Source organism: Grampus griseus, assembly GCF_964374135.1.
Source record: "Grampus griseus genome assembly, chromosome: 5".
NCBI classification, from domain to species: domain Eukaryota; kingdom Metazoa; phylum Chordata; class Mammalia; order Artiodactyla; family Delphinidae; genus Grampus; species Grampus griseus.
This window is the reverse complement of record NC_138998.1, coordinates 136,272,871-136,300,545: the sequence shown is the minus strand read 5'-3', so window position 1 is coordinate 136,300,545 and position 27,675 is coordinate 136,272,871. Positions and strand designations below refer to the sequence as shown.

Here is a 27,675-nt window from a genome sequence, read left to right as displayed (position 1 = left end):
TATTGAGAAACCTAAGAATAAGGTGGGAGATTTGTGGCCCCTGTTTTAACCTGGAGGTGAGGTCCAGTGAGGATACAAACTCATAAAATAACATTATCATTTCCCACTTTATATAAATGTTCCTTTAAGTGGTTGTAACTTAAAAAAAATCACAGTTTTCTGATGAATATAAGCACACATTTTTAGAGAGATAAAAATATCCAAAATGCAAATATGACTGGTTTGAAATATATCAACTATGACGAGTTTCCCCCTCATCCTTAAAAGCCTACTTCTGGGTTCCAGAAAGTAATGCAGTCGCACTGTTCAACCCGCAGACCTCACTCAGCTGCGCCAACTGCTGCCCTCTGTGTGCAAGGGAGCCCCGTGCAGCAGAAAATCCCCTCCTCCACCCTCTCTAAAACTTGGCATTCATGAATCCACCCCCCCACCCAATACACACACAGTGTCTTAGTCGTAGCTTTGAGCTACAGCCAAACTCTATTATAATTGCCCTCATTAAAAACCCGTCTGTCATTTCAGACAGAGAGAAGTATGTATCTGGCATGGTTCCAGTAGAGAGCCACATTCCCCCTAACTGAAACAGAAGTATGGGTATAAATCTCCACACACACAGCACACGTCCCAAGCAAACTGCTGAGCTTTTATTTATATTCCCAGGTATGGTAGAGAGAACACAGTCATACAGTAAGAAAATTAAATACCCACTGGCCCTGAGGGTCAATACTCTCCCCAAGGAGTCTGGTATGGTTCTAACAAGACAATCGGGATTTTTCTCAGCATCTGTGGACATAGCTTGCTCAAACATGTCATCGTGATTCCCCCAAACTCTAGATGTTTCTGTTATTCCATTAAATGTATGACAACACTGTTGTAAATGGAATTCCTCTTAGAGTAAAAGAACCCAGCTCTTTCAAGAAGTGTGCCAAGGTTCTGGAACCTTGTGTTCTGGTGGAGGGTGTTGGAAATGGGGGTGTGGGGTGCATGGCCACCAGCTGTTGACACTTATGATGAGTGGTCTCCTGGAAAGTAGGCAGCCTTGGGTCTTATTAGTTTCAGGGAAAATTGCTCTGTTGTATTTGGTACAAATGCCAGAGGTCAGTATTTGCCCTCTAATAGCAAGAACAGACTATAACCCTTGACCCCCACATGGTAGCCAAAGGGAATAATGATCACACACACACACACACACACACACACACACACACACACACAGATATAGCACTTGGGTGCATTAATACACATTTTCTCATTTGCTCTTTACAATGGGCCTGTGAATGAAGAAACACAGATAGATACTACTTATCCCCACTTTAGAGATAAGCAAACTGAAGCTTCCAGAGGTTAATATAGTAAGTGGATAGGAAGTAAAACCAACACAAAAACCTTTTAAAGTCCCCAACCTCTATACTTCTCACTCACTCACATTCTCAAAATAGTAAGAACATCCAAGCAGCACAGACACAGTAAATAAGAACAATAAAATTTCAGACCAAATAGGCTCTTTTCTCCAAGACAGTAAGATTCCTGTATTGTTTTAATTTTACAATGAGTAAACCAGTTGATTATGTCAACTATCAAAGCCTTTGGCTCCCAGAGCAAAGATATTTCTTAAGGACTCAAAGCAAACATATCTGTCTTTTTCATCTTAAAATATTGCCACTACTCACACTCTCTCCCCAGCTAAGCATGTACAGATGCCCTCTTCACATAGCTGACTACTTCTAGGGGCACCTCAGCAAACAGCAAACCATGTCTGAAATGAACAGACCAGGAAACTGTGTCTGAAATGAACAGACCAGGAAACTGTGGCCAAAATGTGGCCTTGCTCAGGATCCTAGGGTGTTTCCGTGGCAGAGACTTCTGGTCTACCACACACTTCCTCCCACCGTGATGGTTGTGCCAATGGGAGCCTCTGGAAGAGGCTATGGGAGGTGGACTTGACTTTTCCAAAGGTCTCAGAATCCCTTACACAAATAATAAATTATGCAGTGATACACGATCACGTATGAGCATGCTTAGAAACAAAACTCAGAAAAGATGATCAGGAGGAGTAGGGGAAAACTGCAGAGATTTACTGGTACCCAGGGAAGTTCTTAGGGATAAATTTGGGAGCACAAGGAGGAAATGGAAATTGGGTGATTGCCAAGGCAGGAAAGTACCTACAACTAGGGTGTGACAGATAAAGACAGAACCATCCAGGCAGCCTGCCCTGGTTAAAAGACAAGGATTGCATGCTTACTTGCTAGAGAAGAACTGACATATTTCAAGCAGGGGTGCCTGGGTCAAGCCTGCATTTTAGACAGATCCCCCAGGATTGTTTCAAGATAAACCTTCAGTGTTGCAGGTAAGGCTGGAGACACAGGGAAGCAATATCAACATTCCCTTTAAGAGACGGCAGCGAAGGGAGGTCAAATTTAAGCTAAGTGAAATATCGGGGGTGAGGAAGAAAAGGGAGGTGGGGAGTTCCCAGATTTCTGGCTTAGGTATAATGTGGGTTGTGATCCCATAAACCAAAGACAGAGAATGGAAGAAATCGCCCAGGTGTGAGGGGCTGAGGTTTGGCTGGTGGAAAGTGTGTGGGAATAGAGAGTAACCTCAAACACGTTGCTTTGAAACATGCACTAGACAGCTGTGTGGTGCTGTCCAGTCGACGATATTTCAATGTAGAGGTCAGAGCTGGATGTACAAATTTGGAAGCCATCAGCCATTTGTGGATATTGGAGCCACTGTTGTGAATGAGACTGCTCCAAGAAAGAACACAGAGAAGGCAAATCTGAGAAACTCCAACACAGCACCAGGATTGTTGTATAAGGACTCTTGTTACAATATATCCCTATATGGTAGACCTTGAGGTTCTCGGGGAGTAGAGGCTGACAAGGAGAAGAGACCAGCTTGGTGGAAATTCCTTTCTTGGCATGGGCTTCAGTTTCATCAAGTGCATCACTGTGGAGTTGGACTTGACATTCCTTAAAAGATTCTCTTCTAGGTTTAACATGTTATCATTCCAAATCTCTTCCAGTATTTGTAAATCCCATAACCAGGAATTTTACTTTGGAGGAAGCTCTTGGCTTTAGAAAAAGGAGGAGAATTTGCGTGAATGAAATGTAAATCCTTTATCGAGTATACATGTCATGTAATTGCAAACCTCAACTTTCCGATAATGAGGGAAGGACATAAGGAGTTTAAAGGCATCTCCTCGAATGACTAAACCACTTACACAGAAACATATGTCATGATTTCCACCATAAGTTATGCCATAGATGAGTCAAACTGGGAGAGCTAAATTTAGGACTTTTAAGGGCCCCTCCCCTCTCAATGTCAGAAGTTTCCATCTGGCACAGGGAAGAGGAAAATGCTGACACAGGCAGTATTTGATTTCTCCAGGATATCCAACACATCTGGATAAAAATAGCTGCAAGGAACACCCACCAGCAAGACTGGAGTACAAAAGGTGGTGGGGTCCCTGGGTCATAAGAGATAACACAGTGACACACACACAAGACAGACAAACGACAGGGCTTTGTGAGGATATAATGCCTGGAATCTGGGTGCCTGTGGTTTGGGGACTCTCACCACTGGGGCCATTAGAAGAGGACCAAGCTGAAGAGGTGAGTGATCCAGAGTAAGACTTGATGTAGCACAGGGAACAAAGGGAAAGCAAATCATAGACCAGGATACAAGGAGAGATGGTGTAACTAGAGAGGCCAAACCAGCAGCAGAACTAGGCTAAGAGGTGAGGTGGAGAGTCAAGGACAGAGCAAGCAGAGATAGAACAAGTTTCCTACAGGTCAAGGATGAATTTCACTGAGTTCTCACCATGGAGTTGCATCTATGCATGAATTACCATCAACCACCAGGGTAGACTTGTTTTTGAAGCAGCCTTGTGCACGTACCTGTGAACCCACGTTGCTGTGAGATGTTCCTCTCTGCCGGTCTTGTCTCTGCCACCCAACGCTCTTAGCCTCTCCAGTAGCTGTGCTTTTCCTTTACATCTTGAAATAAACCACGTGGCAGGCTAAACATCATAGGTTAATGCCACCACAGTAGGGTGGTAGATTATGGTTTCTTAGCTTCTTCTGTCCTCAAGGGCAATTAGTTTAAGTAAGTTTAAGTAAGAGGCAGTGCCTTGGTTTCACTGCGTTATTTCAGGGCTTGTGCAAGTCAAGTGTACTTGTGGTGTGCAAAGTTGTTTATTGACACTCAACACAGACCCTTTTAGTTTGGGGATGGTGGCTCTAGAAGAATGAATAATGATGCTGATTGTACTTCCACACCCAAGCCATGACACGTTGACTCTAGTGCTAGCCAAGCAGCTGTGAAGAACTCAACACTAAACTGTGGCCATGGGGGAAGATAAATGCCACCTTTGGCTTCTAAGAACCAGAGTGTTGATGGCACAGGAGCTAGGGGACAGCTACACGACAGAGTCAATGACATACCTACTCCATGTGAAAGCATGCTACTGTCATTCGTAAACAGAAGGTCGGAGAAAGAAAAATGGCAGTATAAAAGCACAAGATACCACTTTGTGCTTATCAGTTTGGCAAAGATTGAGGAGGAGTGCTAAAGCCACTGGCAAGTTGGCAAGAATATACAGGAACAAATGTTTTTGAACACTGTCAGAGCCAAAGTTTGTGGGGGACAATTGAGCAATACGTGTCAAAATTCTTAATAGTCATACTTTTTAACCAAATCATACCTTACTCTGATATTTATCCTCAGTGTTGATAGGACAAGGGCACAAATATGTGAGTTCAAGGATGCTCATCACAGCGTTTTATAAAATAGTGACAATCTGAAGCAAATTCAGTGGAATCTGGTTGAGGAAATTATGGTGTAATTCATGATGAATGCTATGCAGTCACTAAAAAATGATGATGTATTCTACCTTTATTGACATAAAAGATGTATGATACGGAGTTAAGTGACAGTAGCTTACAACATCGTATGTATAGTATAGATATTTATATTTATAAAAAGGGGATTATATTTCCATATCTGTATATATTTACAGGTATAGAAATGGTAATAGAAAGATTTTCACCAAAACATTACAGTGGTTTTCTCTGTGGGGTGGCATCATGAGAGAACTATATTTTCTGATTTATAATTTTTCAATATTTTCTGAGTTTTTAAATAATGAGCATGTGTTAGTTTCATCATCAGAAAAAAAATAAGGCTGTAAAAAAAAGTAAAATCATAGCAGCCAATGTTTCAGTTACTACACATGTTAGGAGCCTAAGGAAATTAAAGAAATTGAAGAGAACTTTCAGAAGAGATGACCATTATTCTTAATAGCTCTGAAGTAATCTTCTAATTAGGACAGATTCAATTTATGTATGTATCATTCTCGCTCTCAGACTCAGTGGGTTATAGCCTACATCCCAGTTGAAACAAAATGTTTTCAGCCCAAAACAGATAAGGTCATAAACCCATCAAAAGTGATGACTTTCAAAAAACTCCAGGAATTCAAAAAAGTAAGACAAAGAAAAATGTACAAAATCTATTTAGCTTTTAGGAAAAAATGAGACCAAATGACTACAAAAATACCAGCTCCAAAAATACCAAAAATGCTTCAACAGGAGAAAATAGAGAGCAAAAGACTGGCATATGGATATCAAAACTCCAGTGTCAAGGAGGTTTTGAAAACTGGTCATGTGTCACCAATTATATATATCCAAGATCAATGTGACAGACAGTCATTTCCAAGAGCACTGGCAAGGTTTTTAGGATTCTAAAAATCTCTTTTCAGTGACTGACTGATCATATAGCAATAATGTGAGATTTTAAAATTCATTTCATCATTGGTGACCAAATTTTAACATAAGAGAAAGGGAGAGAGAGAGAAAGAGAGAGCTGTTGTTACAGACCCATTGTGTTGACTCATATTTAAGATGTGCTTTGTACATAATTATCTTTTCTTCTCACCTCCAGGAAAAGCACAAAGAGGAGATTTCAACGATGGCCAAGTTGACAGAATCCATGAGTAAGTAACTTGAAATTTATTCTTCATTTTTGGTTTTGAATGGAAAACGACAAAATCTTGCAAAAAACACATCCCCTTGTGATTATCTGATTTGTCTTTCACTCTTGTGATAGCCAAGGTCTATTTAACACAGATCATATTGTGCTGACGTTACATTATGTGTTTTTCAAAATTCATCTCTCATGGTGTCCAATTCTGTGCTGAAATTTTCCCCCAACATTATGGAGCTAAAGAGTCAAAATGAATTTTATTTGTAGCACTGCGTTGGGTATTGGGACCCACAATAATTTTAAACTGATTTTTAAGAGGTTTAGACAAAGTCTAAAGCTGAAGTTTTATGCACAGATATTCCATAGGCTGGATAATCTAAAGAGAGGAAAGAATGGCTTCTTGTCGTTAGACTTGTTAGGTGCTGTTCTGGAATTTCAGAGAGAACCGTTAAAAGATGGAGAACTTTGAGATGTAAGCAGCTTGCAGTGATTTAGGTTTCGACTCTACCAGTGGTATAATGCTCTAAACTCTTAAGCCAAGTAAACAGGATACACAAAGCATTTTGAAGAGAAAAGAAAAATTAATTATAATAAATCCTCCTGCAAACTGAGAAATGCAATTTCCTGTGTTGACGTTTAACTATTAAAGACCATGTGGATATGAAATAAATAGACAATGCAGACTTTTTTCCTTTGAAAAGGTACATTTTCCTAGTGATGGATTTCACATCTAAGGTGACAAGGGAAGCTTGTAAACACTTCTCCAGTATCATTAGGGCCATAAACACCTACTTAAAATTGGCCTGCAAAATTAGCCATGGATCTTGCACAAATTTAACTGGCCCCTGTCTTCTCCTTCTACTATTCCTCAAATCCTGAGACTGTTAAATACAAGTGTTCTCCTGCAGCACAGTCAATGAGCCCTTATCGCCAAAGGTACCCCCCCTTCCAAGAAAAGGTAATGTTACAAGGTTCTGTACATTGCATTGCTTTAATTCCTGACCCAAAACCTCTGCCTAATTTCATATGTCTTGAACACATGCTAATTTCACGATGGAAATGGCAGCTCACAGGGACTAAGGGAAGGACAAGGTGCTCCCACGTCTCTCTTCTGCTCTCCTTTCTGGGTCACTCCCTGACCTCACTCCGTTCCACCTTTCTCTCTGCCTCTAGCTTTGCAGATGGAAAAACGTTCCAAGGATTTGCCACTTGGTTTGAAGAACACCAAACTGGTTCTCTGTCAGGGAAAGGCCCTTGAGTCATAGTAGGTGTTCTTCTCAGACCTGGAATGAAATAGTGAGGGTACCAGAACCACTATGAAACTGACATGCCTATGCTGTCAAAATATGGAGTGAGATTGGGACACGTCAAGTAATTCACAGTCCACGGCACTTTCGCAGACTTAGTCCTAATCTCTAAGTCCGAAGTCTCCAACACAAAAGACTCACAGATTCTCTGAATGCTAGAAAGATCAACGGCTTGGAATCTAGCATCCTTTTCCATGAGTGGAGTCTGGGGTGTATGGTGCATTAAATCAAATAGTGTCTTGTGTGAGTTGTGATGCTAACAGGTTTTACCGTGAGTCTCCTGTTAGAATTTGATCTCTAGTTCAGTGAATATTTTTTTAACTCACCTAACTGAATTATAAACCATTTAGGGCACTATAAGAGATCTACTGGTCAATATTTCTGATAAAGGTATTTTAATTTTTCTATATCTATTGGATCCAGATGCATTTAAATAAGAGCCCCTCCCTGGACCCTCCCTGATGTGTTGGTTTTCAGTTTCATGTTTGCCTCTGCAATGGTTCTAAGGATTTTGACCTATGCATCCACTGGCTTAAGAGAATTCTGCCAAAATTGAATTCCAAACCCTTTGGTAGATGAAAGGGCATGACCATTCTTCTAACTTGCTCTGTCTTAAAAAAAAAAAATAGAAGAAGAAGAAGAAAAGAAAAGATCACATAGATAAGCTCAATGCACAAAGGAAATTTAAAGTTTGAAAACGGACCTTGGAATCACACCCAACATTCCAGTCCAGTGATCCTGACAAAGATAAAAAAAAATTATAAAATATATGACATACTCCTACTTTTCAAGGTGCTCACTATGAAAGTTAATCACATGGTCAACACTAACAAATAGTTCATCAAAATTAAATTCCTGAATAACGTTATATACAACTATACATTTATTCTACATAGGAAACCTGCAAGGAAATAAATACCTAATTATCGAAGGAGAGCCTATCAGTGGGCTAAGCAAAGAATTAACATTCTTTTAAGAACTGCACAATAAATGTGCTGGGAACATCAAATCCATGGCCACCAGAGAAAACGGACAAAAACAGAACCACCAATGCCTAGGACACAGTGCACTGAATGAGTTTTCAGAGCCAGTAAACACTCTGCTTGTTAAACTGCCAAGCAAAAACCATCTGGTTACTAGAATATCTCTCTGTCTAACTAGACTAGAGAGTAATTCATCTCCAATCACCATAGGGGTCCAAATGCTTTTGATGACTATGCCAGTACCATCATGGGGATGGGGTATCTTCTTCATCTTCTAGAGCAGGGTGAGGAGTATTTCTTTCTATCACGTGCCATTAATCAACCACGTCAGAAACAATAGCATTCATCATTTTTTTAAAGGGCAAGCAAGGGACGCAAAAGTATTAACAGGTTTTCAAATGTTTAAGGAAAAACAACTTTATTTAATAAATACATGATAAGACTTCAAAATATATTTGTCACATTGCTGAAGTGAGGAGGGTCATGATAAGGAAGAAAAAACAGAAAAAGGAAGAAAAAAAGATGCAATATAAGAAAATGCACATGAGAAAAATACAGGGGGAAACATATGTATAAAAAAGACCCGAGGACATCCCTGGTGGTCCAGTGGTTAAGACTCCGAGCTTCCAATGCAGGGGGCATGGGTTTGATCCCTGTTTGGGGAACTAAAATCCTATATACTGTGAGACATGGCCAGGAAATAAAAATAAATAAATAAATAAATAAATAATAAATAAACATTTTAAAGATCCAGAGAAGGCGCTATTAAGGAGGAAAGAGACAAAATCATGGGCAAAGAGAAGATGAGAAGGCAAAGAGAAAGGAGACAAGGACAGATATTGACAAGGAGGTTCAGGGGATCTAAAATTCATAAACTACACACTTGCATTCATTGGCTGTGGTCATTGAACGTTTCAAAGCCTATTGTTTTTTTACCGTTGCCCTTTGACATTTTAATCTCTGTTAGCATCTTAGAAAAGGATATTCTCATACTTCATCCATCAGAAACCCTGTTCCAAATGGGACGGCGGAAAACCCCACACTAGAGGAAGTTACTCTGAACTTGCCGGTCAGTAGCCAGGATTTTACTACCCACGCACTAACGGAAACCAAGCTGAAAGCCTGACCCAAGTGGAGACTCCCAACCTTGTCCATAAGTAGGCACACAGGGACCCAAACAAGGAAACCAAATCCCACACTGTGCTGTCCTTAGAGGTGACGTTGAGGCTCTGTCCTGGCCACTCGAATCTAAGTCAGATGGTGACAAATTGCAGATGTTGAGAAGCACGCAAATAGCCTGGGGCTCCGGGATCGTGATCTGTACAGAGTACCTTTGTAGGTTGTTCTTACATAGATTTCTGCAAGTAATTCTCTTCATGGTTGTCACCTGCTGATGTATCCCCCCACACCTGGGAACCTGTCAGACACCACAGGGGTCCATTAATAGTGTGGATTACAATCAAATGTCTGTCTTAGTGATGAAGTTGCAAGGGCAGGACAGGTGGGGATGCTTGGCCCCCATGCCTTCTGCAAGTTTCAGAGTCCCTTCCCGAGCCCCACCCCCAGCGCTCCGCAAGCATTCTTGGAGTCCCACTTCTGCCTCTTTCTCCACATCAGTCACAGGTATGCAGTGCATCCCTGCAGCAGGAGACAGTGCGCAGGGCCAGCCGTGGCTCACTCTGAATCATGACGGGAAGAGTTGACTTCTGTTGCTTTCTGTCACCATCCGCCAGCCTCTCTCGGGCACGTGAGCCCCAGAGGAGCCCTTCTGGTCCTCCCCACGGATCATTCTACCCAGGTTGTCCCCTCAGTTAACCCTGTGGTTATCACAACCGTAACATATCTGCACAGGAAACAGTTACTCATCATCCTCCTCAAATAAAGAGCAGAGTGGCCACTGTAACCTGAGTAGCTTCAGGGTGGTCCTTTCCTGGCCAGGACAGAATTGAGGGGACCCTGGTTCATCCCACCGCCCGGAGCCACGGGCCTGTTTCGTGAGGCACTTAGAGGTCTTGGCGGTCTGCATTAATGTAGAGGGAATTCCTCCTCCTACGATTAAAGTAATTGTTCAAATTTAACCCAGACTTGAAATGTTCTAGTGTCAAATGAAATGAAGAGTGAGAACCAATTACAATCACCTCATATTAAATTAGCTTCATTAAAGCACAGTGGTTTTCTAATCATTTATCCTCTCCTCATGGAGCTGCTATTATCACTCCAGCATTGTGTTAAGTCCTGGAAGGATAAGGAAATGGGGTCCTGGCCCACACCATGTGCAGCGTTTGGGGGTGAAGGGGGTGGGAGACTACAGCACAGAGAATCAGGGTCTTGCAGAAGCCACCTGGTAAGCACTGTAGCTGAAGGTGCATGCTGGCATGCGTGGGCATCATAAAGGCACCCAAAGTTTACACAGGTTTCACCAGGCAGCCAGTGAGAACATGAGTGCCCTGACCGAGGACCCAGGACCCAGCGTGGGGAAGCGAGGGCAGGCGGGGGAGATAGCAGATGGCTGGGCACATAGGCAAGAGTCAGGTCATAAAAGGGCTAGTCTGCAGCTTCTGTTTTATCCTGTGGGTGATGGGGAGGCACTTAAGACCCACAGAAAAGCTAAGACAGGAAAGGAGAGGCAGGGGGCTGAGGTCAAAGAGCCAGGATGGGCCCAGGGGAAACCAGAATAATCCACAAGGGCAGGAATGGCCACCACCACTGCTCCAGAACCATCCCCCTAAGAAGAGGAAGCTCAACTTGGAACCACCAAGGCCAGGAGCCAGGAAGGCAGGCATCAGGATTCTCCACAGGGGCACATTTGTCCCAAAGCATTAGGGTTCCTGACAGTGGGAGAATAGAGACACCGTTCCCTTTGGTATTAAACCCATGGGGCCTGTCCCCCTTGCTGGGTACTGAAGGCTCCTTATCCCCATGCGGAAATGCCCGCCTAGCCTCTCAAACACACCATTGCCAGTGCCCTGCCCTACGCCCTCTTGGGTGAAAGGAAGATGTCACGGGTCCAGGCAGATGTGGGTACCCAGACTTTGGCTTCTGTTCATGGCTGGTAAGAGACCCCATAGCTGGATTGGGAGTATAGGGCGATGGAGGATATTTAGGACAGGGCAGAGCTGTTCTTTGCATGAGGTCATTAGGGCGTGAAATGGCCCTCTATCCTCAGGGACTAAGGCTACATCAGGCCCACCAGATGGTGCTTTTTAAAATGTATCTTCTCCCTCCTGATAAAACTCAGACACTTTAAATATGGGAATCTGTCTCTCAGGCTCACCCTCACACAGGTAGTCACAGCATCATCTCAAAAGTCACACGACTTGATTTTTAAAGGTTATACTCCATTTATAGTTATTATAAAATACCTGCTCTATTCCCCATAACCTTTAAAAATTGTGAATCACTGTATTGTTCACCTGTAATTTATATAATATTATACATCAACTCTGCTTCAATTAAAAAATAAAAAAAAGACAACAGAATACTAAATTCAAATTCTGAGGGAAATGATTTTCCATCCGAAAATTCATACCCAGCTGATAGGTAAGTGGGAGGAAAGAATACAGGCATATTACAATCAGAAAGCATCCTTTAAAAAAAAGGATCCCATGCATCCTTTAAAAAAAAATAAAACTTCAAGAAAGAGAAAAGAATACAAGAAAGAGGACACCATGGGTTATAAGAGCAGTGAAAGTTTTAGAAAATAAAGGTGTAAATCTAGTTCATTAAATTCATGCTAATCGCTAGGAAAACTAAAACCAGATGCTGTTGACAGCATTTTCTCTGATGACTGGAAGTGGGTAGGAAGACCTTTTACTCTGTATTTTATACTCTTCTTTATTATCTGCATTTATTTTTGTTTTGGATACAATTACTCGTAATAAAAGATTTAATAAAACTTCAAAAAGGCACCCCCTAAGAAAAAAGAGTAACACGACTTAAAGACAAACCCATTGCTCTTGAGCACTCGTTCTTGCCCTTACACAGTTTAAATCGTCACTTTGTTACTTGTGATTATTATCTAAATGAACTCCTCTGTGACGGCCGCACAGGGAAGCATCGCTCCCTCTCGTTCCTGGAAAAGGGAGGTTTCAGGTCTTCTTAAATCCCTCCCCACATGCCCCATCACTGTCAGCTCTCCCTGGCAGTGTACCCTTGACCCTCCTTGCTGTCTCAACCTTCTCTCTCCTGTCAAGTCTCCCTTCTCATGTGCCTTCCTCCTCAACAGAGGGCACCTGTTGCTCTGGCCACCTAGCATCTCCTCCAGACTCTCCTTTGGTAGTTTCCCACCTCCCTTTCTTTTGCATCTCCCAGCCTGAGATCGTGTCCCCCTCCATCCTGCAGGCGGGTTGATGCAGATGGGCCACGGGGCTGGGTGCCAGCACAGGTGCAGACAAGCAGCCCCTCCCCTTCCCAGCATCTCTGTCATGTGCTTCTGGGAATAGGTTCTCCAGACTGAGTCTCTCACTCTCCCATGACTCTGGGAGCCTTGTCTTATCCCTTATCCATCCTGGCTGCCCACACTCGCCAGATTGGCTCTGCCACCTCAACTAGCAACTCTGACCAGAGCATCCTCCTTTCTGTATCTTCTTTCCTGGGTTACCTGCAGGACACGGGGAGGGGGGCACAAGAGTGGATGCCCAGAGAAGCCAGCATGGAGGGGCAGCAGAACGCAGATGGATGCAGAAGATTTTATGGTATGATACGTTGGGTCCCTTCACAATATATCATTTCAGTCCCACCATTAGGCAGAAATGCTTCCTTTGATCCAAAGCAGAAGAGAGAGATCCAGCAGCCTCTTCCCTGCTTGTGCTCCTCTAAAAAGCTGTTATTTTTTTACTAAGAGGCATGTGCTTTCCTTACTGGAATATATCTTTTAAATTCAAGGATAATCACTTTCTGCTTGGGATTACAGGCCTGTTCAGTTGGAATCAGAGATTCTAGCTTGAGTTCAGAGGACCTGAAATGGATCGTAGTCTTCATGCCGCTTAATGGCCCCAGACACCATCTCCATGGGGATGGGCTTCATGCCCTGCCTGGTCCCCCCTTTTCCTCCCTCCCATGTCCCTCAGTGTGAGGACTTCCTTGCTTTGGTTTCCATCTGCTGCCTCCCTTCTGAGGCTCCCCCGACAACAGCCTTCTCCAAATAAGAATGACGCTTCCTTCCTTGCCATCTCCAGAACACGCATGTAATTTAAAGGATGTGACTGGTAGAAACACACAGCAATGTTCAAAGCAGCAAACTGAGTAAATTTCAGCTTAGGGTGCCTTACATTTGTACAGATTATTACTGTGCTTCGTGAAAATGGAAATGGAGAAAATCTGTTTTCTCAAGTTCATTTTCCTTCCTTTAAGATTTTTGGAGATCACTTTCACCCTCACCTTCTGATGAATGTTTGTGACTTGGTTGGTGAGAAACTCATCTCTGACACCGACAACTTCTCTTGGGCCCTAGGAAGATCTAGACTGCATTTCTTGCCTTGGGCACCATTGACATTCAGATCTGGATAATTCTTCATTGTGAAGCTGTGTGTATTGAAGGATGTTTAATGGCACCCTTGACTTCAACTCACTAGATGCCAGTAGCACCTTCCCCCACTTGTCACAAGCCATGTCTTCAGACATGACTAAATTTGTTCTGCAGGGCAGGTCACTCCCCACTGAGAGACTGGGAATCACTGCTCTAGATAAACCAGGAAGAACCAGTCCTTTCTTCTTATGCAGCAATAGTGGGACTTTCTAGTCAATTGCAGATCCTCCCGAGGTTTCGGTCTCCAGTATCACTCCCTGCTACAGCCTCTACTTGAGTAATGCAGAGATGGAAACCTGAGCCACTCTTGGTGACCACCGAGAGAATCCATCTCTCTCGGCCACCTGGCTTTGGGGACCATCAAGTCAAGGGTATTTCTATTTTATTGATGCAGCCATTGGATGAAGCTTAGAAGGATAAAGGGATTTTCCCAGCACGATAATGTCCAAGAGGAGAGTTGGAAACACCACAGCTCCTGGGATTAACAGAAATAGGGGAGGTGGAAGGTGCTTGGGGAGAGAAGTTGGAGACCTCCTTTCTCCCAGAAGCTGGGAGGGGTATCATTCTTTCCCAAACAGCAATTTGCAGGACCTGCCCATTAGCTCTGGCAATAACAATTTTTCTCTCTCACTTTGCCTTTCTGAGCCGTTGATGGTGGGAAGCCCGGCTCGGGGGCAGCTGCATCCACTCGGCCCTTCTTCACTGGTTTCCATGTGCCCTGATCTCAGAAGGCACCAGTGCCGTTGGCATTTCACTGGAGTGTCTCCCTCTCTCATTGGGGATCGCAAGGACTCTGGTCCTCCTTCAGTTTCCACTCTTTTTACAGAAGGTCGTGGCACACAAAGCAGATGTTCAAGGCACGAGTCACCACACCACCAGCCCAGGTTGGCAACGTGGAGACAGTCGCCCTAGCCAGGCTGCCACCACCGTCCACTGGGGCCACGAGCAACCAAAAGTCTCTGTCTCCATCACCATCCCCCCACCATCCACACACATCTCAGCAGCAGGCCGTGCTCCCCAGGCCCTCTTTGCCAAGCCCACGGGAGTGCGTAGGTGACACCCCAGGGTTGTGGAGGAGCTGTAATGCCCCCTCGGGACCCAAGTGCCGAGTCCCCCCAATTGGGGGTCCAGCTCCCCCCTTGTCTTTGCTCCAGCCCAAAGGAAAAGAATAAACAAATGCTTTTTTTTTTTTTTTCGCGGTACGCGGGACTCTCACTGTTGTGGCCTCTCCTGTTGCGGAGCACAGGCTCCAGACACACAGGCTCAGCGGCCATGGCTCACGGACCCAGCCGCTCCGCGGCATGTGGGATCTTCCCGGACCGGGACATGAACCCGTGTCCCCTGCATCGGCAGGAGGACTCTCAACCACTGCACCACCAGGGAAGCCCGAACAAATGCATTTTTAAACTCCCTCACCTCCCACTTCCTCCACTCCCCTTCCCTGTCCCCCACCTAATGCTGCCCCGGCTCTCTGTCCTTCCCCTCACCCCTCCCACACACTGCCACCTGCTCCCAGGGCCTGCTCCACCCTCCCTCCACCTGCCACCATCTCTCGATCCCTCCCCTCCTTCCTCCCACTGCTCCCCATTCCTTCCCCTCCTCACATCAACCGCCAAACCCCCTTCTCCACGTTTCTGCCGTCAACAAGTTTCATCAGGGCAAAGAGTGGAAACTCAGCATCTCAGGCGTCCCTCTGTGCCCTCAGGTTGCAGAGAGAAGGGTCCCCTGCGCAGAGGTGTGGCCATGAGGAAGGCCAGAGGGCAGGGGAGCCAATGGCCTACAGGGCGAGCAAGTGTGGCCAACCCAGAGCTGGAGGATGTGAGCAGGTGTGTGTACAGGAAGCGCTTAGCTTAATATAAGGCATTTGAGATGTGAGCCTCAGATCATAGGAGGGAACAGCAGGAACACTGAACTCTAAAGCCCAGGCTCCCAAGAGGACAGCACAGGCAGGGGAGAGACGCTGCCCAAACCTGAGGGCAGACCTGGACTCCTGAACATCTGGGTGGAGGAATTTGCTTTTTTACCTGTGCCGCCCTCTTGGCCTCATTGATACTCCCCAGCAAAAGGGAATGAGGCCCTTCAGAGACTTTGTCATCACTCATCTGTCACCCGCTTGTCCCCTGGTGCTAGGCTGCTGCCCCCTCCCCCTTCCCCACCCTACTCTTCCTCCTGGGGACAAGTGTGTGAGCTGGGACAGCCCCTGGGCTCCCCGCGGCTCCCTCTGCCTCTCCCCTGGAGAGGGGAGGCCTGCCGGGGAAGCACCTGGCTCCTGGCGCTGGGGAAGACAGGCTGACAGCGATGTCACCTGGTGGGAGGGAGTCACTTCCCAGATTTCACCAAGTCTCGGCTTCACCGAGAGGAAAGAGCTGGTGGGGGGGTGTTCGGCAGTAACAACATCACTGCCTACATTTCTCGTGCACTTTTCTGCTTTGATTTAATCTCTCACAAGACATTACAATTTCAGGCTCAAAGGCGTTAAAAGGAAGGGAGGTGGGAGGCGGAGGGGGGTGTGTCTTGATGTTTAAATATTGACTCAGAGAATTGCTCTGCAGCCCAGAACTGCATTCATAAAGGTTTCTACACAGTTAGCAAGACATCTCTGGCATGCAGTCGTCCTTCTAGGGAGAGCATCTTCAGTCAGCATGGTCTTCCCAGGGTCTGACTGCCACTCAGCCACCTCCTAGCTGTGAGCCCACCCATGAATTACTTAACCCTTCTTCTCCGAGTTCCTGCGATGGAGCATAACAGCCACCTGGCATTGTTTTGATAATGTGTATAAAGGTAATAGATATGTATATATAAGCTAATATATATACTTATCCATATAAGCTTGTATAAATAATTGCATTTGAATATGTATATACATGCATAAGCTAACAGATATGATTGAAAGCTAATAAACATATATATTCGTATAATCACATAATATATAATGCATGCAAAGCATTGAGCATAGCAATTGTCCCCTATCAGGCCCTCAAAAACAAAAATGAACCTTCTTATGATCCCCACACCTCACTTTACTCACTATTCTCAAGCCCATTATAAAACTATTCATATTGTGGTGTTTTGTTACCTTGTACTATACCCAACTCTCTTAAAGGTCCAAGGGCTGTGGCCTGGCCGTATGATCTTATGAGTTGGCATTAGGTACTAAAAAATTCTTGTTGACTGATTTCAGCTACCTTAGGGATTTTAATATGTGGTGGTTTTTACCTGTTGTACCTTTGTTCTGACAAGTAACATTTCACCTTATACTTGGACTTTCATCCTTGCCAAAGAGTCTCATTGTGGGTTTCATTGCTAAATACTGTAATCCTTTCAGCTCGGTATACAGACCCTTTCCTCCCAATATCATATGCTCTCTCCTGCAACAGATGTGATATTGATGATGTTTGCTCCCCAGATTCACACACAGTCCAGTTCACAGAATTAAGAGAGCTAAACCTGGCTTTGGATTTCCTGAAGTCAAAGCCAAACCAAACATCACTCCCTGCTGGGTTGCTAGGGATGCTTTCTTAGTAGATATTTAATTCAGATTATGGCTCTGGCTCTCACCTAGGAGTAAACGTGCAACTAAATCAAAGAAAGGTGCCCCATGGTGATCGTGTTCTGACTTCTAAATAATACCCTTCCCCAAATTACTATCTCCTCCACGTTGCTGGGTCCCTAACCTGCAGGCACACGGCTTTGCAGTCCTTTTTTCCAGCACACATTTTCAAAAAGGATGCTCTCATAGGAAAATGGATAGGAAGAAAAAAGTCTGGATTTTTTTTAAGCCAGAATGTTCTCATTCCCATGTAAGATGCACATTTTTCCCCCACGGCTTTAATGAAAAGGAAGGTGTCAGATGCATGTCTCAGAGCCTCCCATGGAAAAGGTTTTCTCTCCATTTTCTCCTGCCAGACTTGTTCATGTTGCTCCACGATCATCAAGGAAGGAAGGAATAAGACTTTGAATAAGCCAAGCATTGCATTCCTCAAAATGCAGGATTCTTCCTTGCGTACAATTTTTTAATCTAATTTTTTTTAATAAATCAAGGGTGAGTCCATCACAAATAATTAACCAAGTAATCAATAAGTACTTACCAGCAGGCATGGAGAGTGTGGGGGAGGGGTGATAAATTATAAAACAAGAGTCAGGACCTTAAGGCTGACATTAAAAATTTAACACAACTTCAGACAACAAACTAACTCTTGCCCTGTTTCAAGGAAGTAGATGATAAAATTCCAAGTAAGTGAGGACCTACAGACCTCACCTTTTTTTTTTTAACCAAGACTTAAAATCAAATGAAGTTCAACTCACAACAACCCATTTCCTAGAGAAAAGTCAAGATTACGCTGTAGTTCACCTCCCTGTCTTTCCATATTGGAAAGACCACAAGGTCATTATAGGGATAACCTTGAATCTGCTGGTTGTAAAACTAAAAAGTAAAGATTTGGACATTTCTGTACTTAATTATTATTGACCCTGGGGTATCTCAACACTAAAGGTGAGATTTAAAAAGGGAGAGACTCCTTCTTGGAAGAACCAGGAAGAATTTGAGAAAGCTGGGCCTTCGAGAACGGACAGGGTTTTACCGAGGAGGTGAAGGGGTGACAGTGCTTCTGATTAGGGGGTGGCAGGGAGCTTGGGGGTCAAGATGAGGTGGGTGGTCATTATCTTAGGAGAAAGTGGAGGCAGGAGAGCACAGGTGTATTTGGAGAACAATGATCAGGACGCATTGACTAAAGCTGGACATTTTAAGTAGGAAAATAATAAGAGAGAAATCTAGGAATGGTGGATGGGGTCCTTAATGCTGGAGAAGAATTTTCTAAGTTATCCTAAAGCCAAACATTTTCTAAAGTTTATTCCTAGGGCCATTAGTCCCATGACATCCTCAGACTAATTTTTGTGGTGTTGGTGATTCAACTCTTGTAGGGGGTACTTGCCTCTCCCCTTGAGATTCCCACTGCCTATTAGTGTAGTAACGGCTTTAAGATGCTCTGCAGGAAAGAAGTCTGCTTAACTTCTTTAATAGAGTGAAAAACTGGGCTCCACAAGAGAACCACATCCTAATCCCTGGAACCTGTAAATGTTACCTCATATGGAGATAAAAGGCGGAGAGATCTTTGCAAATGGAATCAAGTTAAGGAACTTGACTTGGGGAGATTATCCTGCATTATCCAGGTGGACCCTAAAAGCAATCACATATGTAGAGCAGAGGTGGCAAAGTGAAGACAGAGCAGAGAGATTTGAAGATTCTGGCCTTGAAGATTGGAAGGATGCAGCCACAAACCAAGGACTGCTAGCAGCCCCCAGAAAGTGGAAGAGGCAAGGAAGAGGGAGTGTGGTCCTGCCGACACCTTGTCTCAGACTGCTCACCTCCAGAATTGGGAGAGAACAAATTTCTGCAGTTGTGAGCCACCCAGGATTGGGTAGTCTGTAGTGGAGGGCCTAAGAAATGAACACAAGGGGGGATGTTGGTCTAATGACAAGTTTCCTCAGAATTATATTTGTCTAAGAGTTATATGATTATAAAGGTGCTAAATGGGAGATTAAGAAAAGATCTGAGATCTAGAAGATCTAGGGGATTTACTAACTGGAAAATTTGAAATATTCTGATACTTACTGACCCTCTAGGTTGACCAGAACAAAAATATGTACTATTTTGTATAAAGGCCCCTTTTAGATGTCAGTTCCACTAAAGCAAATTGTGCTGTCATATAAGACACACTCTAAATGTTTGTTAGAAACGGCTTGGCTCTGTGGCTCCAAGAAAGAGCAGCTGTCTTTCACTGAACCTAAGATGGGTGGTGAGATTTAAATCCTTATAAAAGAGAAATGAAGTTATGTAGATTTAAAGTTCTTTAAGAAATCCCCTCTCACTGGTCCACAGGCACCACCTCCAGCAAAACCATGGACCCCAACACCCAAAGGAAAGAAGGCATCTTCTCATTTCAAGCATATTGTCAGCAAAATATTCTTCTCTGTGCTGAGAAGGAAAACACAATTAAGAAGATTGTCTGGACAGAAAATCCCCCACATAAAACAATAGCCAGACATCAGTTAGAGGCTATGGAGCACAGAGCTGTGCGGGTTTTCAGAAATGAGGGTTCCCAGGTTGTAGGAGCCCCGGAGCTGGTCCAGGGACGCTGGATGCTGAGTGGGGCTGAGGGGACAGAATTGGGCACCTGGGGACACCGCCTTCCCCACCCACAAGGAGTGGGGTCACTGCCGTATCCTGACACATTCTTTATTGTCAAATGGTGTCTGGGGGCTACTCCCCAACGCCCAGACCTTATGTAACGAGGGACTTGTCATCTTCCACGTGCATCCCGATGGTTCTTACAGCTGTCTCTCGAAAGGGCAACTTCCGGGCAACTGGCTCATCCAGAACGGTAGCTGCAAGTTGCAGTTCAGTTCAGAAGGTCTCCTTTGAAACACTGTGAATGCAATGCTTTTTTTAAAAAAATAAATTTTATTTATTTATTTTTGGCTGTGTTAGGTCTTCGTTGCTGTGTGCGAGCTTTCTCTAGTTGTGGTGAGCGGGGGCTACTCCTCGTTGCAGTGCACGGGCTCTAGGCCCACTGGCTTCAGTAGTTGTGGTACGAGGCCTTCTCACTGTGGCGGTTTTTCTTGTTGCGGAGCACGGGCTCTAGGCACACCGGCTTCAGTAGTTGTGGCTCGTGGGCTCAGTAGTTGTGGCGCATGAGCCTAGTTGCTCCGCGGCACGTGGGATCTTCCCGGACCAGGGCTCGAACCGGTGTCCCCTGCATTGGCAGGCGGATTCTCAACCACTGAGCCACCAGGGAAGCCCTGCAATGCTTTTTTTAACAAAGAGGTGTGACAAGTTCCTGTGAGCTGATTCTCCTCCCCAGTTTGAATCCTCTCGTTGACTCAGATACGAAATCACATCTCTGGCTGCTCCTGACTTCTGCTTGCCTAAAGAAATCTTTTTGATTTGATAATATAATTTGATAATTTGATAATATAATCCTAACGCAGTATGATTACAGCAAAGCTCTGTCATTCAACATTTCTTAGGTAGTTGCTGTGTGTCTGCTCTTTTGCTGGATAAGATGGAAGATACAGACTCTATCAATGGAGTAGAATTTTCTAGTTGATTAACCAGACCCAGTTGTCTGGAATCTTCCTATAGCCATATACAATACAATTAGGAAAAGTAAGAAAATGACAAGGAAAAAGAAAGTACTCTACATGTATCCCTTACACAGTAGACATAAATATTCGTTAAGTGAATGACTGAAAACAGAGATTTTTTTGGAAAAATAATTATCCTCTGAAGGGGAGTAATGGCTTTGAGTATGGGGTTTCCTTTTGGGGTGATGAAAATGTTTTGGAACTAGATAGAGGTGGTGGTTGCACAACATTGTGAATGTATTAAATGCCACTGCATTGTCCCCTTTCAAATGGTTAATTTTATGTTATGGGAATTTAACCTCAATTTAAAATAAATAAATACTTCCCATATTACATCCTGAGGTACTGGGAACAGACAGATTTAATCATGTCTTCACAAAACTTTGCTACAGTGATTGTAATGACTAAGAAGCAGAAAGGTCCATAGACCAATAAATCCTTGCATGGGAAAAGTTTTTACGCTGCCAAACTATTTGATAAGACAAAAGTACTTCCAGAAAGTTCTCTTTCCCCTGTCAATTTATGGCCATCTACATTAGAGTATTTATTTTTGAGTCTGGACTGCTTGAAGCCTTTCCCATAAATATGGAATCCTCAAAATGCAAATTTTATATCCCTGTGTTTCGTAGGCACCATAGTTCTTTTCATAAGAGAAAAAACTCATTTTCTTGATGAGGACCCTGAAGGAACACTGCTGGTTAACCCATTGGCCCAAGGTGGGGTGGGAACTGGAGGGAGGGCAGAAGAAGTGAACCTGAAATAGAGGCCCCCAAATTTCTATGTTGAGGGAACAATTTTTTACATAAAAGTCAGGGTTGAGAGAGGTGGCATAAAAGAATAAAAATGACTAAAACTGCAACTTGGGAGATGGGTAGAACCCATGTGTCATGATATTTTGATGTATTTTGGCAGAAATCAAAACAAATAACCAGATAAAAGATTAGGCGCTTGACAACAGTGCTAGAGGGAAAGTGACAAATCTGGCAATAATGTACACAAAACAGCATGTCCCTGACACTAGGCAAGTAAGAGCAGACATCAGGAGGGCTATGTCTTGCCAATTATTTATGTGCTGTGGTGTAGTAAGAATATATGTGGTCTTGTCCCTGAGTCCTGGAACAGGGCTTCAAAACCCCTTGGAGTTTCTTCAGTGAAAAGAGTGTGTTTGTTCTGCTAAAAAGGTGACTCATGATGGGCCCCTAGTTCAACCCAGGATGGGGGCTGGTCACCAGAAATACCAAGTCCAACCTTGGTGCAGGGGAAGGGACTGGAGATTGAGTTCAATCATATGGCCCATGACTTCATGAATCGTGTCTATGTACTGAAACCCCCAATAAAAACTCTGGACATGAGGCTCCGTGGAGCTTCCCTGTTGGTGAATACATTGACATCCCAGGAGGGCAAAGTGCCCTGACTCCATGGGGAAAGGGCATGGGAGCTCTGCCTCTCTCCTAGATCCCACCTATGTGTGTCCTTTATAACAAACTATAATTGCAAGTCTAGCACTCTCTTCAGTTCTATGAGACCTTTTAGTGGATTATCATACCTAAAGGCATAGTGGGAACCCCAGAATTTATAGCTAGAAGTGTGGTAAGACATAGAGGTCAGAAGTGCAGATGGTCTGGGGACTCCTAAAATGCATCTAGCGTCTGAAGTAAGGACAGAGCTGTGGAGAACTGAGCCCTTAACTTGTGGGATCTCGCACCAACACCAAGTGGTTAGTGTCAGAATTGAATTGCAGTGCACCCAGTTAAGGTGGACACAGACCATATATATATATATGATTTCAATTTCTCCCTCACCAAACAATGAAATACATCCTTAAACAGGTAAAATTCGGACAGTTTCACTTTGGAAACCCAAACAGAAAAACCTCCTTCAAAACTTTATGCAATTTACTTTCGTTCAAAATTATGAATTCTGATATATTCCTAATGCTATCTTTGGCTCTCTTTTTCTCAAGCAGAAGAAATATTACTTCTATTTACACGAAATTAGAAAATTAGGTGGGTTTTTTAATCTATTTTCCTCTCATCCTTTTTTCCAGATTTTTCTGGTGGGAAAATTGCTTAGAATTTAATTAATGGCTTCTTGGTGACCTGGCTTTCTCAACAGCCAAATATAAGAGATAAATGAATCAACTTATGGCAATCTGGGAAGGCATACCTGCATTCTTTCAGGAGCCTTTACGTACATCAGAACCAGTAGCATAAAGATACAAGAAAAAGCCAGTTTTAAGAAGAATGACAGATTTACTAAAAAGCATAACCACATAATTTTACCAGTAGTACATTATTTGAGAGGGAGTATAGTTTGAGACATTTTTTTCTTTTAAATATATTATTGCCTTTCAGAGCTCCAAACATTCTCAAACTCTCTTGTCATAATCACTCTAATAATAAGTAATGATGGATTTCAAATGCCAAGAGTTAACAAGTCTAAGAAGCAAAAAAAGAACAGCCTCAGGTTTTGAGGTGGATATGACATTCTGATTTCAATTCTAAAATCAGACAACTTAGCATAATAGGCTTTTCAAATAATAAGATCTTACATTATTTTCCCTAGAACTTTCCAGGCAAAATGGTCAATCAAATTGAAACATATTTGGAATATTTGACTGTTTGCTGCCCCCAAACATCCAGAATAACAACAGAAGAAATTATAAACAGAAAGTTAAACAATAATCACCTGAGGCAACTATCCCATTGGTCCAGTGTAGATGAGACCAAATAATATGGAAAACTATTCAAATATCCAGACAATTATAATCATACAAAAAGAGCTTTCATATTAATGAAGGGGTAAAATAATATACTTGTGGAAATTACCCACACACTTAATCTTTTCAGCTCATCAAATATATGTTTGATCCCATCTGTTAATATTTTAAAGCTCCTACCCAACCTTTGAAGGGTCGTATCCTACAGTTCATACCTCTTACCAGCAGGATTCACAACCATTTTGATCCTTGCCTGAAAGGCAAAAAGATTGAGTATATATTGTTTAGAGCCTTAATACATATCCTCTAATGGAGAAAAGGTAGAAGAGGGTGAGGGAAAGGTTAAGAAAAAAAAAATCAGAATTATTCCTCTTGAAATCACCTCTGTTTCTCAGCAGATTAAAAATGTCAGTGTGACAAAAGAACAAGAGAAAACGCATTAGGACCACATAAGAGACCTAAAAGGTAACCGGGCTGGGGGAGGGGAGTCTTACCATGATGGAGAAACTGTCATTTTTAAATTGACTGTGTTGTAGGTTACTACAGAGACTTACATTTCATGACCTGATGTGGGGCAGTGAACCTACAAAAGTTTCATGACAATCAAAGCCTGCACATACTTAAGCTTTCATGGAGTAAAACATGGGGTTCTGTCATTGTTTGGATGTCACTGGCTTACTAAGAGCCCCAAGGAAGGGCCATTGCATTCTAAACTGGCACGCTGTATGTTCTATTAAGTTGCCTCATTAGTCCCTGCCTGCCTTGCACAGGATGTATCCACACTGCAGAAGCCCAATGAACTGAAAGGCTGGTTTCCATGGAGATGTTTTGCAGCTTTGCTGGTATTTCCTATGGAAGGGAAAGAGACTGTCGCGGTGCTCAACGTGTACACACACACACACACACACACACACACACACTCATACGTACACACACACGCACACATGCACACATACTTTTCAGTTAGACAAACTGGCTATGGAGCAAGAAATATAAGATAATTGAGAGGGGCTAGTGGGATTTGAGGAATAAGGACTGGATTGGGGAACGTTTGGGGGAGGATCTTTTTTGAAGCATCTGTAACCTTCGGATTATGTGTTCAGCGGAGAGTGAAGAGAGGGCCATTTTGTCTGCATCTGGGCACAGGCGGATGCTGTACCTGAGGGGACAAGACTTCCTGTGAGGGCAGGAGGGCTGGCCAGGTGTGGAGCTAGAGCCGAAACCCTCCCCAGAGAGCCAGGGAGACAAGGAGTCCCTTCACAGGGTAACTGTGCGCCTCAGCATAACCGTATCGGACCCAACAACAGCAAAAACAGCCAACCCTGGCAGGTGATTTCTGAACCAGGATCGTGTTCTATTGTTGGCTGACTTGGAAAGGACTATGCACAGCCTGATGAGAATTTCAGGCCTGAAACTCCCTCTTGCTCTCGCAATAAGGAAAATACTTCGGTGAATTGTGGGAACAATTTCTTTTTATTTGGGGATCTGGTCATGGTCTCAGAACCACCATTATTCGCTGTGTAACTTCTGTGGAGGATTTACTTGACCTCTCTGTTTTTTATTTATAAAACAAAATTAATAACTTAGTATTTGTATAGCATTTAGTATGTGTTGTGGGCTTCTGCAAGCACTTTACTTTCTCACTAGTTTATCACAGCAGCCTTCGGGAACAAATGCAGTTATTATCCTCGTGCTATGGGTGAGGAAACTAAAGCACAGAGAGATTAAGAAACTCACTCAAGATCACACCAAGAGGAAGGAATGAAGTCAGGGTTCAAACCCAGATCACCTGGCTCTAAACCCAGATTCTCAGCCTCCATGCTACAATGTTAAGAGGTACTGAATCATTTTTAATCTTCTCGCTTTACCTGCAATCATGTATTTAAACTTAACAATTCTATAAAGTTGGTGCTAATAGACTTTCAGATAAGGAAACTGAGTCACAGAGAGGTTAAGAAAAACTCCACTTGCCCAAAGCTACACAGCTAAAATAGGAGGGGGCTGGAATTTGAACTCAGGCATTCAGGTTCCAGAGCAATCATTCAAGGATCTGAAAAGATGGCAGTAGAAACCGCCAGAAAGGGGGCAGCTTGGAGAAGCCCATGTGGCTGGTGGCCAGGGTCAGAGCGGCATCTCTCGGTCCAGCGCTGTTGAGTGGGTTGCCTTGCGGTTGGGAGGTGAGGGGCTTGCTTCCCCTGGGACCAGAACAGCAGGTCAGTGCACCTGTGCCTCCCCACCATCCATGCTCAGCACAGCTAGCATCCTCGGCGTCCCTTCCCCCGTGAAGAGATCCTCATCAGAAGGTTTCACTGCTAGAGCCAGAGGTACCCACTCTGCCAACCAGCAAGTCCCTGCCCACCAAGGTCCAGGCTGGTCCCTCACTTCTCCCAGGGTCAGCATGACTTGATGACTTCAGACAGCTCACGGTCCCAGCAAGAGGGTGGGAGAGGTGAGAAAATACATTGTGACGAAAAGTGGAAACCAACTGAAAACACGTTGATCTTTCAATGTGTAGTTTGTTACCCCAAGAGCATATGTTCACAGAGAACAAGAGCAACATGGATATGGACCGGGAATTATTTATTTTATCTGCCGGTGGTACCTAGGGCATAGAAGCATCCTCGGGCCCTGGCCGTAACTTCTCCCCGCCTCCCCGCCACGGATTTGAGAGTTGAACACCACAAATCTAAGCCCACTCTCCTGAAACACAAGGGCCTTATCTGTCCTTAGAGCCCTCAGCACCCGGCACAGTGCCCGGCACAGAGGAGGGCGTTCCAGGAGGGCCGGCACTGGACCCCCAGCACTAGGTACCCACTGGAGACCTTCTAGGATGGCAGTGCAAGGCAAGGAACCCAGGGCTGCTCTGGGCTTGGCCTCTGTCTGGCTCTGCCCCCTTCAGAGGCCAGCATGGCCACCACCTTTCCCTGTGGCTGCCTCAAGTGAGGAAACTGGAGGGAGGCAGAGGGGGCGGGGCAGGTGGAGGTCTGGGGCTGGAGGTGGGCATGCAGGGGGCAGAGCCCGTGTTCACCCTGACACCCGTCCCCTCCACTCTCTGCTTTTGCTCTTGTCACGGTCTCACCACTGCGTCCCATGACCTACGCCTGAAATATCCTGCAACATTGTGTGTGCTCACATTTATTTATACGATGGGGGTTAAGGCCAAGGGCTCAAAGCTTTCAGCAGACCCCTAAAGGGGACCAGTTCCAGGAAATAAGATCCCTGCTCCCCGAAGTCTGGGATCTGAGTACTTTTCAGAGAAGTCACATGACATAGTCAAAGGGGTTCTTGCTACTCCACCAGAGACCACCCCCTTCTTCATCCAGGCCCATGATCAGCCATGTGCTAATTTGGAGCCCAAGACCCTTGTCATTGCTCCCTTACCACCCATCCAGGCCCCAAATTTATGGGGATCGGAACGCACACTTACCGGCTGTGTTTCTTAACCTTCTGGGGCTGCCTTTGTCTAAGGCAAAGCCTATTGGATTAGATGATCTCCCTGGAGCACCAACTTTCTCCCCTGGAGGACTGCCTCTCGCCAAAACCCCATTCTGGAGACTCAGCTCTGTTACCTGCCCCATATGGCTTTGTAGGGCTGACGAAGGCAAGATTCGGGGATCACGTCTATTTCCTTAATGGCCAAATAAGATGACCCTTCAGTTACATTCCCAGCTCCGATGCTAGGTTAGGTGGACGCCTTTCTTTTCCTTCCTGCAGCTAAACAGACTCTCTGAGACTGAACAATGCTTCACTCTCCCCAACACTCTCAGCTCTGAGAGGCGCACAGGTCTGGGAACCTCCAGCATGACCCAAGGTTGGGGATAGGCGGGTGAGGGAGTCACTTTAGCCAGCGCGATTCCTCAAATGCTAGCGTGACCAGCCCTGGTATGATTTCCTCAGTGAGTTCTGGGCAGCCAAAGCCTTTCTATGTATAATCCAGAAGACAATTTTACATTCTTTCCAACTTAACCGGGGAGGAGGGACCCTCACATTGGCCAAGTTCCTTCAATTTCTTGGTTC

The 27,675-nt window shown here is 44.3% G+C and overlaps 1 protein-coding gene across 1 annotated transcript in view; it reads left to right on the top strand.

Annotated features, from left to right (window-relative positions):
- Positions 1-5,964: 5,964 nt before the first annotated feature.
- KCNJ6 (potassium inwardly rectifying channel subfamily J member 6) overlaps positions 5,965-27,675 on the top strand; it is a gene marked incomplete at both ends in the record, with an annotated part of 205,417 nt that continues 183,706 nt past the window's right edge. The window contains one exon of the mRNA XM_082655410.1: positions 5,965-5,989. Coding sequence (XP_082511536.1) covers positions 5,965-5,989 — 25 coding nt within the window. The remainder of the gene's footprint in view (positions 5,990-27,675) is intronic.